This window comes from Macrobrachium nipponense, chromosome 19 (genome assembly GCF_015104395.2).
Source record: "Macrobrachium nipponense isolate FS-2020 chromosome 19, ASM1510439v2, whole genome shotgun sequence".
Lineage (NCBI taxonomy): Eukaryota > Metazoa > Arthropoda > Malacostraca > Decapoda > Palaemonidae > Macrobrachium > Macrobrachium nipponense.
Window position 1 is genome coordinate 62,943,614 of NC_061088.1, and position 13,074 is coordinate 62,956,687.

At 42.4% G+C, this 13,074-nt stretch overlaps 1 protein-coding gene across 3 annotated transcripts in view; it reads right to left on the reverse strand.

Annotated features, from left to right (window-relative positions):
* The window catches only part of LOC135217494 (small ribosomal subunit protein bS1m-like), a 107,998-nt gene that overhangs the window by 32,997 nt on the left and 61,927 nt on the right, over positions 1–13,074 (reverse strand). Inside the window, exon 3 of one of the 3 annotated variants that reach the window (XM_064253453.1) lies at positions 4,228–4,393. In XM_064253453.1, the coding sequence (XP_064109523.1) occupies positions 4,249–4,393 (145 nt within the window). In that variant the 3' untranslated portion in view covers positions 4,228–4,248. Of the gene's footprint in view, positions 1–4,161; positions 4,394–4,809; positions 4,859–13,074 lie in introns of those variants that run through there. The other 2 variants (XM_064253445.1, XM_064253460.1) reach the window with 2 other exon arrangements.

The window sequence follows — 13,074 nt, forward strand, 5'->3', positions numbered from 1 at the left end:
GAGAGAGAGAAGAGAGAGAGAGAGGAGGAGAGAGAGAGAGACGTATGTCAAGGTTCCAGTGTAATTTGATCAGAGAGAGAGAGAGAGAGAGAGAGAGAGAGAGAGAGAGAGAGAGAGAGAGAGAGAGAGAGAGAGAGAGAGAGAGACGCCTTGGCAACAATGGTCTCGGGGATTGACGTAACGTTTATTTTCTGAACATATAGGACAGAGAAGTGTTCGTTTCATTAACGGCCTCTGACTCATGGCAGGAAATGTTTTGTGATACTAATATATAAACCTATTAAAGATACGTTTACTTTAATTAGTCTATATGATACGTAAATAGTAATCAGCTGTTCTTGTAGCCCTCAAGATTTGGCAAAATCACTCCAGGTTGTACATAAAACTTCAAGAATGTAGTGTCACCAGAGGATTACAATAGTTTTTACCTTCAAGAACCAGCATTCTTTTATGAAAATAACTCCAGGTTGTACATAAAACTACAGGAAACAACATGTAGTGTAACCAAAGGATTACAAGTAAGGTTTTTATAACTTTTTATTAGTTTAAGACATATTTCCAAGCGTCGTTCCGGCTTACGACGATTTTTGGCTTACAACGCGTCTCAAGAACGGAACCCTCGTCGTAACCCGGGGACTGCCTGTATGCTGTTTCAAACAAAAATACACCGCAAACTATCATCCCAAAACACCCTAGGACATCATAGATTAGTATTCTTTTATGCCTAAAATAATTATGACAATGATTTACTACTTTTAAAATATTAATATTAATGTAAACAGCAAAATACGTATCTATAAAATGTTTAATATAAATTAAACAAATCTTTATTACAAATTAAATATCTGTCTTGCAGAACATGACAACTAATCAAGTCACCCCTGTATTGTATGCATAACCTGTTTTCTCTCATAGTACTTAAGTATTAATCCTTTAAGATTATCACTAATTTTCTTTTTTTATAACAACACTGTTTATTCACTAATTACTGTATTTTTTCATACTGTGTATGTGATTAAATATTGATTTTATGATAAAAATTATTTACAACATGTACCTATCAAGCTCACTCCAGGTTGAGTCCTGGATTGAGCATATTAGATGTAAGATTCTCTCTCTCTCTCTGTAAGGGTAATGTAAGATACATTTGAAATGATGTTACTGCAAAGTTTCTTATTATAAAGCGTGTTATACAGTAATTAAAGTATTTGCTAATTATTTTCATTTTATTTTCTAGTCTGCTTTTACGGGAAAATAAAATGAAAATTAGTGAATATTTTAAATAATGTACATTATGCTTTATCTTCACAACTTTATTTTAGATACATCTTACATTACCCTGAGAGAGAGAGAGAGAGAGAGAGAGAGAGAGAGAGAGAGAGACGGATGGGGGGAAGGGGAGAGAGGGAAGGATGGGGGAGAAGGGGAGGAGAGATGACGAGAGAGAGAGAGAGAAGAGAGAGAGAGAGAGAGAGAGAGAGAGACCTGTGCATAACTACATTATAAGTATGCTGTAAATCATTTTTATCATAATCAGCATTTAGTCATATGAACAATATGAAAAAATGCAGTAATTAGTAAATAAATAGTGTTGCTTTACAAAGAAAAAGCAAATTACTATTGATTTTAGAGATATGGTCAATAGAAAAACCTGCAAATTAGTGAAAGTTCTGTGGAAAAGTTAAAAACGTGTTCTACACAAATCTGTGACAAAGTGGACCGCGGAAATGTGAAACGAGTAAAACAGGGGGAGCACTTTACTTGAAATTCCAGGCCAATTGGGATGGTACTCAACATGATCTTATTGAGCTCAGGTGGTGCAATATATTTATATTAGTTCATATGTCACAGAATGTATTAAAAACCACCTTAAGACTATTATATATATAGAGGAGAATTAATTCCATACTCCACCTGTTTCATTTTAAGATAATTCACAGTTTAATGCTGCACATAAGCTTGCTTACCTTGAAAAACTAGCAGCTTACCATTTATGGATGAACAATCATCAAACTTTTTATGGGATAACATTGAGCTTGGAAGTCAAGCTAAGGTTCCTTATGAAAAAGCTTACAATAAAGACATGACGGAGACCTTGCTCTCCAGTGGTGATGAACATAAAGGGTGGTCTACCCTAAGTCGTTACTCAATAGGGTTGATTCTAGTGTTCTTCCGATTGTAGGAGCTGATGAACTGCTGCATATTGCCTTAAACATAAGGCAAAACTTTTGACTTAAGTCCTTGTGCACAAAGTGTGATGAGTCCTTGAATACAACTTGGGCTCTGGGAAGTATGACTGAGGAAACCTCAGTCATACTTCCCAGAGCCCAAGTTGTATTCAATGGTCTTCAGGTCTACTGAAGCTAAAACTTTGATTCTGGGCCTTGACAGTTTTGGTGGCATAAACCCTAACAGGATCTTTCTCATCTTTAAAAAATATTGCTAAAAAGATTGCTTCTTTCATTGCTCCTGAAATTACTCTTTTCAGAAGACTAGTTGGACTTGCAAGTTCTACCTCTGTTTGGAGGAAAGGGAAAAACTGCTGCAATATTTATGGGACTAAGTCCATCCTCATGACCCTCTGAATATAAGCCTTATTTCAATTACCCACTTTATCTAGAGTCTTTGAGAAGTTGCTCTCTATGCATCTTTGCAAATTTGCCTGCTATCAAAATTACATTTTGGCTTTTGTAAAGGGCTTGGTATTTGTGATGCACTATTGTCAATATCTATCATCTTGCAAAATTATCTTGATGAGGGTGCAGAAGCACACATGGTTGGTTTGGATTTCAGTACAGCCATTGACTGTGAATCTACAAGCTAAGATTAGTACTGGAAACTGTAGGATCTCTCATAGCACATGAAATTGATGGATCATTTCAAGTAACCAGAACTTAAAGGATCTAAGTTGATAGCTGTAAAGTAGCTTTAGTATTGCCATTTCAAGTGATCTGGCTAGAATCTGTGGAATTTTGCTATTTATTATCTATATTAGTGACATGTGGCAAGTTCTGGAGAAAAACTGATTGCATATTCAAATGATGCTACTCTCCTAGCTGTTATTCCTTCTTAGTGCCTTAGCTTTGTGGTTCCACGGTCCTTAAATAGAGATCTTGAACGTATTCGTGAGTGGAATAGGCTATGGGTTATGAAACTTAACCCATTCTAAAACTTAAAGTTGGATAGAAAATCCAGAACACTTTTGCCTTTGCATCCTGATTTACATTTAATTGGTATGGTTTTCAATTCTGACTCTTAAAATTCTAGATGTAACAATTGAAAAATTGACTTTTGAGGAGCATATATACATATGTAATATTGCCTCCTCTGTACCTTGAATTTAGTAAAGGCAGTCCCCAGTTATTGGCAGGGATTCCGTTCCAATAGCTTGAAGATAAGTAAAAATCACCGATAACCAAAAATCAGCTAGTATTTGCCATTTTTGGCGGGTAGAGGCACCTGTTAGGTATGTATTGGCACAGATAACCAGAAATCGGCGCATTTTGGCTCCGAAAATTATTGATGCTGAATAAGCGCCATAAAACCTGAATGATAACCAGGGACTGGCTGTATCTTGCTGAAATATTTTGCATATGTTGGTTTTGGGAAAAAGCTACTATATCCAAGTGTTTTGACTCCATTCTTCTCTACCTGATATAGCTGTTCTTGCACCTCTACCTGATATAGCTGTTCTTGCGCCTAACACCTGGGCATCAGATTTAACAAAACTAAGTTTGCTAGTTTATCTTGGCTACAATTAAAATGTGGAATACATTACCTGATGCAGTTATGGAATCCTCTAATCTACAAATATTTAAGCAAGGAGTAGATTCATTCCTGCTCTCTCTTGATGTTTCCTGAATTTCAAGAGCATCACTTTTATTTTCTATTCTCTCATATTTATTTATTTATCACTTTTTCCTATAACTTGCTTCTCTCTGCAGGCTAACATCCCTTTAGAGCCCTCTTTGGTTACAAGTCTGTTGACTCTGTCCACAAGGGTCTTCAGTGTAAGTTTTACATAAAGAAAAAAGTTTTGATGATTCCAAGCACAGAATGAAAGACAGCCTTCCTTTGGTTTGATTTACTTTCAACCAAAACTAATGTAAATGGCTGGCAAACTTAACTTCTAATGTGCAAAAAGGATAAAAATACACAATGTGAAGATTTTTCAATAATCAGCAATGAATACAATCAAATCTACAACAATGAGATACTCATACATACCAATTTATGTTATGGACTATATTAACCTTTTCTCTGAATATTAACAACACCAAGAAGGGTTGCTTCAGCTTCTAACAGCGTCATGTCAGTTGAGGATCCTAAAAATCGTGTTGACAACTCAAGGTCTTGTAATTTTATTCTTACTTTAGCTCCTTTTATATAGGCCCTGTTAAATATACAAAATCTTCAGTTACATTGGAAAATTTTAGTTTTAAAAAGTTGTTCCACAAATATATATGGTTCATTAAAATTACCCTGTTACCTTGGACTATCAAAAATTTATGAAATAAAAAAAAAGCATTTGCAATTTCAAGTAGATGAAGACTTCCTTGCAAAAGTTTATTTTTTGTGCCCTAATGCAAGCACAAATTAGTATTACAACCCTATATATGGTACAGTGCAATGTTTTCTATAAAAATTAACTAGTCTGAGTATACGTATACATAATTAGAGATCAATGTTTCTGTACGGGAAATTATCTGCTCAATCAAGAAGCTGACTGAAAGGCTGAGCTTGAACAACTTAAGACAGGGTAACACTAGTACCTTATTCACTCTAACCTATTTGAGAAACAAAATTCTTGATAACTTCCTTCAGTCAAACAATATCCTTAAGAGACCTGAATAAGGCACTGGAAACAGGAAAAAAGATCTTGGCATAAATGGTTTGAAAATATAAGAGGTATACGTTATGCATTAATTCAAAATCCATAATCCTCATGCTTATTTCAACACTCACAATTGTGCATTTTCTTTCCAGTCCTTCAACATTAAACAAAAACTCTTCCTTCAAGAAGCGAAACTACCTAACAAGAAAGGCTTACAGGTTGTTCACTTTACCTAAGAATGACCATGAGATAACTGCTATAAAATGTAACCTAATTTTCTCTTCGAGATGAAGATTTACAAATGAAACCAGTTTATTCATCATGTTTAGGAACTAGGCAACATATCTCTTAAATTATTATCTGAATACAGGCAGTCCCTGGTTATCAGCAGACTTGGCTAACGACAATCTGGTTCTATGGGGCTTGCTAGCACCATAAAATAAGCAAATAATGGCAACATAACACACAATGTTTCGACACTGATAACAGAGTTATGGCACCATAACATACCTAACAGAGACGCCATTAACCGGTTAGCAGTGCCACAAGCGCCATAAATCACCAAGTTTTGGTTAATGGCAGTTTTCGTTTATCAGCATACAACCGCCATCTCCCGTTACCTGGGGACTGACTGCCTGTAATCTGAAAACTTACTTTTTGCAAGGTCTGAGGCATATTAATGGGCACCTGATGGTTTATTCCCACTTATACTAATCTCATGTTTGATAAATGTGAAACAAATATAAAATTCCATATTTGCAAGAGTTAGGGACCACAAATAGGCAAAATTCACAAATACTGGAGATCCCCTCTAAAATTGTTTCTAACTATTTTAATAGTTCAAACACCAATGTATGTATACCTTAAACTATCATCCTCAAACACTGTAATATTAGGCAGTCCCTGGTTATCAGTGGTCTCTGTTACTAATGACAATCCAATTTTATTGTTCTTGTCTAGTGCCATAAAATCAGCGATTTCTGGGCTCAGTTCGTGTCGCTGCGCGAAATATCCCTTTAATCCATTATTTCTAAGGTAAATGAACTAACAAATACCAGAGAATAAACAAAATAAAGAAAAAGGTCAGTATAACTGACTCGCTCACCCTCCAAGAGGGCGTCGGTATGAACACTAGGGCGAGTGAGACCACTACCACGAACCTCTTACCAATAGAAATCTCCTACGACAAAACCCCCACAAGAGGGGAGCCGACCCACAGAATGGGCAGCGACTACTACTACTCCACCCCACGCTACCGACTGCTGCGCCTCTGGTGGCCATCCTTTCTGTTAGCACGTGCCTCATCGGACGTACTTTTTTGTCTCTGTGATTTTCGTGCCCCTTTGTGAGGATTTTATCTAGTAATGGAGCGTTCAGCCATCGCATCAGCTAAGTTAAGTATTCCGTAAGGTTCCTACTTAGTTTTTTCCAGCCTTGAGTCAGTATTTGCCGTTTTTTAGGTATAAATACTGGCTCGCGGCCGGAAGCATGGCGGCATTGTTCTGCCTCGTGGCGGGTTCGTTCTTGGTCTTCCATACCTAGAACCTTCCCTTTTACTTTACGCTCTATTACTGTTTATCTATATTATCTTAGGTGATCCAGCCTGCATTGGTTTATGTCATGCATGCATGTCTTCCTTTACCTTGCGTAGACATTTCGTTTCTATCCAGACCCTAGCCACAGCTCTTAGAATCGGCCCCGGCTAGCTTTGAGTGGTAGACTTTCTCTCGGGTTAGTCGTACACTCCTGGATTTTTTCTCCTACTGTTTTATTTTCCCTACTTTCATTTTAATTTAAGTTTTATTGATTTTATGTATTTTGGGTTAGCCTACGGCGTCTGGCACGTTAGCGTAGCCTAGGTTCATTATATCATGGTCCCCATCAGTTTTGTTGCTTCCTCTCATCAGTTTTGTTGCATCTACGATAGCATCTCGCTGATCAGTTTGGTTGCATTAACCTAGGCTATGTTTTTCGTGAGTTTTATCGAGTTACCGCTTCGTGGTCACTATGTGATCGCGATTCAGCCAGGCGCCCGTCCAGTCCCCCTGCCGCCCTCCTGCTCTCCCATAGAGCTGGGGGGAGGGAGGTCCGTCCTCGCTCGCTCCACCCGGGCCTGTCTCCCTCTCTCCCTACGCGGAGGGAGTAGGGGAGGCTGGACAGACACAGGACTGGACTTGACCGTTCTCTCTGCTTCACGGTGCTTTGTTGTGACGGGGTAGGGGGATTGGCCTTCCCCCTCCTTTGTTGCTCCGTTGCCCCGATGTTTGCTCGAGTCTGTCTCGCCCTCTCGCCCCTTCCCGGATTGTCGGTGCTTTTTTATCTTACCGGAGCTCCGTCAATCACGAGGAAGGGAGCTGGTTCCCCGCTTGCGGGCGGACCTCAGGCGTACAGTTGGTCTTTTAACTAACCATCCCGTCTCGTCGGTATAACGGGAGACGAACACCTCCGCGACCCGGAACCATTCCGGAATTTAGTGCTAATTTATGCTTAAGTGTATTATAAGTTTATTTTAAGCTATCATAAGTTTAATTTAAGCTAGCTTAAGCCGGGTTCCTCCCTTACCTCTGTTTTCACACTGGATCACTCCCTTACCGCCTATTCAGGCGGTAAGGGAGGGGTTATGCCCAAACTTTTTTCGCTCTCCGGCATGCATCGGAGTTCTAATTAGCCTGTAAGTGATGTCTTTTATGGTACTCATGTATCCTTTCACTTACAGACCACCAACTGTGAGCATCCGGGATGCAACGCCATGCTCCAAGACCCCTGCGGACATGAAGTCTGCAGGTCCCACGCTCCGTGCGCGACTCCGCATGGGAATCTGCAGGTCTGGTTCCACGAAACCTGCACTATTTGTTATGATCTCGTGGGTCAGTTCTTAGACGGGGTAAGTATTTCCGACTCCATACATGAATTCTAATGACTGTTTTAGATCTTAAGTTTAATTTTAATCTTTTATTTTAAGCTTAAGCTCTCTTTATGTTGGGTATTACATCCCCGAAAACTTTTTAGGTTAAGCCTAGTCTTAGTTTAAGGTTTAATTTCAAGTTTAAACTTAAAACTAATAAACGCCCTCTCTTCCAGGCTGCTGCCATTAGAGAGACCGCTCTAGCAACCCTGAGGGCTTGGGTCGGCGGATTTGGGAAGAACGCCGCCAAGGGACAGCCCTACATCCTGGAGAAGAGGATGGCTGTCCTGCTGTTCCCCGGCGGCAAGTCGACTGGTTACGTCGACCCGGCAGAAGCAGCCCCGACTATGGCGGCGATCCAACAGCAGATCGCACTTCAATGAAGGAACCAGGCCACGATATCTCATTAGAAGTCGCGACACTGGATTTGAATGTTGAACCGATGGTAGGTGTTGACGACCTGTTGGTCGAGGTAGGTACGTTGGACGCCCAAGGGCTTCCCTTGGGCGCCACTGGATCTTCTTCTCCTGCTAATTCTCCAGCTTCCTTCCAAGGCTTTACAGGAGCTGAGCTCCTTTATGCTTCACCCAGTGCTTCGGTGAAACCCAAGGTGAAGGGCCAGAGGGTACAGAAAACCCTTAAAAAGACGTCGTCGTCATCCAAAAAGACTTCGTCGGCGTCAACATCTCTTAAGTCTCCGGCTACAAACCCCAGAGCAGAGAAGTCTAGAGCTTCTGCTTCAAGCTCGAAGTCCTCTAAGAGCAGGTCTTCCAAGGAGAGGCCTCGTACTCCGGCTGAGCCTGCAGTCTCTCCTCTCCCCTTGGTACCTGTTTCGAGTTATCCCTCCACCTCTGCAGCAGCTCCGGCTTTGGATCCCAATGCTGGATTGTTGCAACAGATGGGAGACTTGGTCGGCTCTCTGAGGAGCAGCATGGAGCAGATGTTCTCCCGGTTGTCCGATAGGATTACGTCCCAGGACAATATAATTGCCGGACTTAACCAGGCCCCTCTAGCTACTCCTCCAGCATTCGGTGCTGGACTGCTTCAGCTCCCACCTCATGACTCTCTGCCTCCGTTCTCTATGAACAACCCCTGGAGAGTGGCGTCATACGCCCCTTTCCAGGACGGCCTTATTTCTATCCCGGAATGTGGCACTCGAAGGATTGAGGACTTCGAGTTCTACCCGGAGGGCCTCCAACCGCCGTTCATTGGCTACGCCAGACTTACTGACGCAGCCATGACTAGAGAAGATAAGGTACCAAAGGAGACAGTCCTCTACTCCCGTGACCAGGCTCAAAGAGAATGGCTCAGGTGTTTAGAGGAAATGGATTGTTCTAACACGAGAATACAAGCCTTTAAGAGTCCCTTCACCATTTTTACGATGGAGGAGGGAACTCCTCTTCCCTTCCTTACCAAGATAGCAACAGTCACCATTCCGGCTGCCCTGAAAGGTGAATCGTTACCACAATTAAGGGAAGCAGACCCCACATCTCCTTTGCTCCCTTCACTTGGAGATCTGTGGGAAGATTTGCCTAACACCTTCTCAGCTGGCAAGCTCAAACCAGACTGCGCTATGGATCAGTTCGGCGAGAAGCTGCCTAGGCTTCCTGACCGCCTCATTCAAGCTGAATTTGAGGCCAAGTCTAGGCTTGCCAGGTCCATGAATACCATGGCAATGACGGAAGTAGCGGCTCTTTCTTATGCTTCAGAGCCGCTCTTCAAGCTCCTGACTAAGTCCCAGACGCATACCGTCCAATCTGATATGTTTGAGTTTGCTACAGCTAGGGTTAACTGCCGGAAGCATGTCCTCCAGGAAGCAACTATTCGACACGAGCCGAATAAGTTGCTTTCCTCCAACATCTGGGGGGCAGACCTCTTTCCTGAGTCGATGGTCAAGGAGGTCCAAGCTGAAGCAACAAGGCTCAACCAGAGCCTTAAGGATCGTTGGGGTCTCACAGCTAAGAGACGCCAAGATCAAGCTACAAAAGGTAAGACACAGAAGAAACTTAAACGTTACCAGCCTTACCAAAAGAAGCAGCAACATTTTACCCAGGCTGTTTCGGCTGTACCTATGGTACAATCAGCCCAACCCTCTACTTCTAAGGCTCAGTCACAACCTATTTATGTGATTTCCCCCCAGCCTCAGCCTTCGAGGGCCAGGCCTTTCAGCACTATGACCGGTTTGGCAGGGGAGGAAGAGCTAGGGGATCCTTTCGTCAGAGAGGATCAGGAAGGTCTCTCAACAGGGGAAAACACTTCCGTGGAGGTCGCGGAGGTCACTCAACCCAGCAACAGTGAGAGCTCGAAGGTAGGAGGGAGGCTGTTTCTCTTCCGGCATCGGTGGGGATTCAGCAATTGGGCACAGAGCATTGTGTCAAAAGGCCTGGGTTGGAGTTGGATTGCGGATCCTCCTCCATCCAGACCATTCCTTCAACTTCCATCAAAAGAAATGACGGAGTATGCGGAGGACCTCCTTCAGAAAGGAGCAATAGCGAGAGTCAACAGATTAAAGTTTCAAGGTCGCTTATTCAGCGTGCCAAAGAAAGGCTCACAAAAAAGAAGGGTAATCTTAGACTTGTCCCGCTTAAACTTGGCCATTCGCTGCGACAAGTTCAAAATGCTGACTATCTCGCAGGTGCGGACCTTACTTCCCCGTGGGGCCATCACCACCTCTATCGATCTTACAGACGCATACTATCATATCCCTATTGCAAGACACTTTCGCCCTTATCTGGGCTTCAAGCTGGGAGATCAAGCATTCTCCTTCAAGGTAGTTCCCTTCGGTCTGAACGTGGCACCCAGGGTGTTCACGAAGTTGGCGGAAGTAGTCGTCCAACAACTGAGGTCTCAAGGGATAATGGTAGTAGCGTATCTCAACGATTGGTTGATTTGGGCTCCAACAGTCGAGGAATGTCACAAAGCCACACTGAAAGTAATCCAGTTCCTAGAGTATCTGGGGTTCAAGATAAACAGAACAAAGTCAAGACTCACTCCGGAGTCCAACTTTCAGTGGCTGGGCATTCAATGGAATCTATCCTCCCATACTCTGTCGATTCCATCAGCCAAGAGAAAAGAAATAGCGAAGTCAGTGAAACAATTTCTAAAGCACAAATATGCTTCAAGGAGAAACCAGGAAAGAATCCTGGGTTCCCTCCAATTTGCCTCAGTGACAAACATCTTGATGAAAGCCAAACTGAAAGACCTAACCAGGATCTGGCGCTCATGAGCAAATGTCAGATCCAGGGACAAGTTGTCATCAATCCCACAGATTCTACGGAATCGTCTGCGCCCTTGGGCAAAATTGAAGAACCTGTCCATATCAGTACCCCTTCAGTTACCTCCTCCGGGAATTACCATCCACACAGACGCTTCATTAAGCGGCTGGGGAGGATATTCTCAGTTCAAGAAGGTTCAAGGAACCTGGTCACCTCAGTTCCGCCAGCTTCACATAAACGTATTGGAAGCGATGGCAGTGTTCTTGACTCTGAAGAGGTTACGTCCGCCAAAGAACTCTCACATAAAGTTAGTTCTGGACAGCGCAGTGGTAGTCCATTGCGTAAACAGGGGAGGCTCCAAGTCAAGACATCTGAATCATGTCATGGTAGCCATCTTCTCCCTGGCAGACAAGTTCAGTTGGCACCTCTCCTCCACCCATATAGCTGGAGTGAGAAACGTCATAGCAGATGCTCTATCCCGCTCAGTTCCTCTGAATCGGAATGGTCACTGGACAACAGTTCGTTCCAATGGATTCTCCGGAGGGTTCCAGGTCTGCAAGTAGATCTATTCGCATCTCAAGCGAACCACAAACTTCCATGTTATGTGGCCCCCAACCTGGACCCTCTGGCCTATGCCACGGACGCCCTGTCCATAGATTGGAACAACTGGGAGAAGATTTATGTCTTTCCTCCAGTGAATCTTCTCCTGAAGGTACTGAACAAACTCAGGACGTTCAAGGGTCAAGTAGCTCTAGTAGCCCCAGACTGGCCGAAGAGCAACTGGTACCCTCTGATTCTGGAACTGGGTCTTTGTCCTCTTCGGATCCCCAATCCCAGGCTCTCCCAGTCAGTGCAAACGAAGACTGTGTTCGCTTCCTCAGGAATTCTCAAAACCCTAACTTTATGGACTTCATGAAGTTTGCGGCTAAAAGAGATGCAGATATCGATCCACGAAATATTCTTTTCCTGGAATCTGATAAAAGAGATTCAACTTTGAGACAGTATGATTCTGCAGTCAAAAAGTTGGCAGTCTTCCTGAGAGAATCAGACATTAAAATCATGACAATCAATTCAGCTATATCCTTTTTCAGATCCTTATTCGAAAAAGGCTTAGCAGCTAGCACCATTACGACAAACAAGTCAGCCTTGAAGAAGATTTTTCAACTTGGTTTCAACATAGACTTGACAGATTCTTACTTCTCGTCTATTCCCAAGGCTTGTGCTAGACTTAGACCTTCAGTAAGGCCTACGTCAGTGTCATGGTTCTTGAATGATGTTCTAAAGCTGGCTTCAGAAACAGATAATACGACATGTTCATTTATAATGCTCTTAAGAAAAACTCTATTTTTATTAAGCTTGGCTTCAGGAGCTAGAATTTCAGAACTGTCGGCGTTATCCAGAGATCCGAATCATATAGAATTTCTTCCCTCAGGGGAAGTTCTACTTTCCCCAGATCGTAGCTTTTAAGCAAAGAATGAGGATCCTTTGTTGAGGTGGGAACCATGGAAGGTTATACCCCTTCCTCAAGATGTTTCTCTTTGTCCAGTATCGACCTTACGAGCCTTTCTGTCCAGGACATCCTCATCCTCTTCGGGTCCTCTCTTTAGAAGAGAAAATGGTGGTACTTTATCAATTAAAGGTATCAGGCAACAGATCCTGTACTTTATTAAACAAGCCAACCCTGAATCCTTCCCTAAAGCCCATGATGTCAGGGCAGTTGCCACCTCAATTAACTATTTCCAACACATGAATTTTGATGATTTGAAAAAGTATACTGGATGGAAATCGCCGACAGTATTTAAGCGTCACTACTTAAAGTCCTTGGAATCTCTGAAATTTTCAGCAGTTGCGGCGGGTAACATAGTTTCCCCCGACTCTGCTTAATCTTAAGTTGAAGATCCAGATCTCCTTTCTACCTATCTCAGTCAACAGTTTGTCTATACCTACCATGTTCATCTACGTCTACCTTGAGTCTTAGCTGCTCTTGTGATGGTACAGTGGGTGTCCCTTATTTTTTTGCTAGGGTCACCCACAATTGATTGTATATAATGATCTCTATGATGTGGTCCCCTTATTTTTATGCTAGGGTGACACATCTCCATTTACAATGGTTATGGATT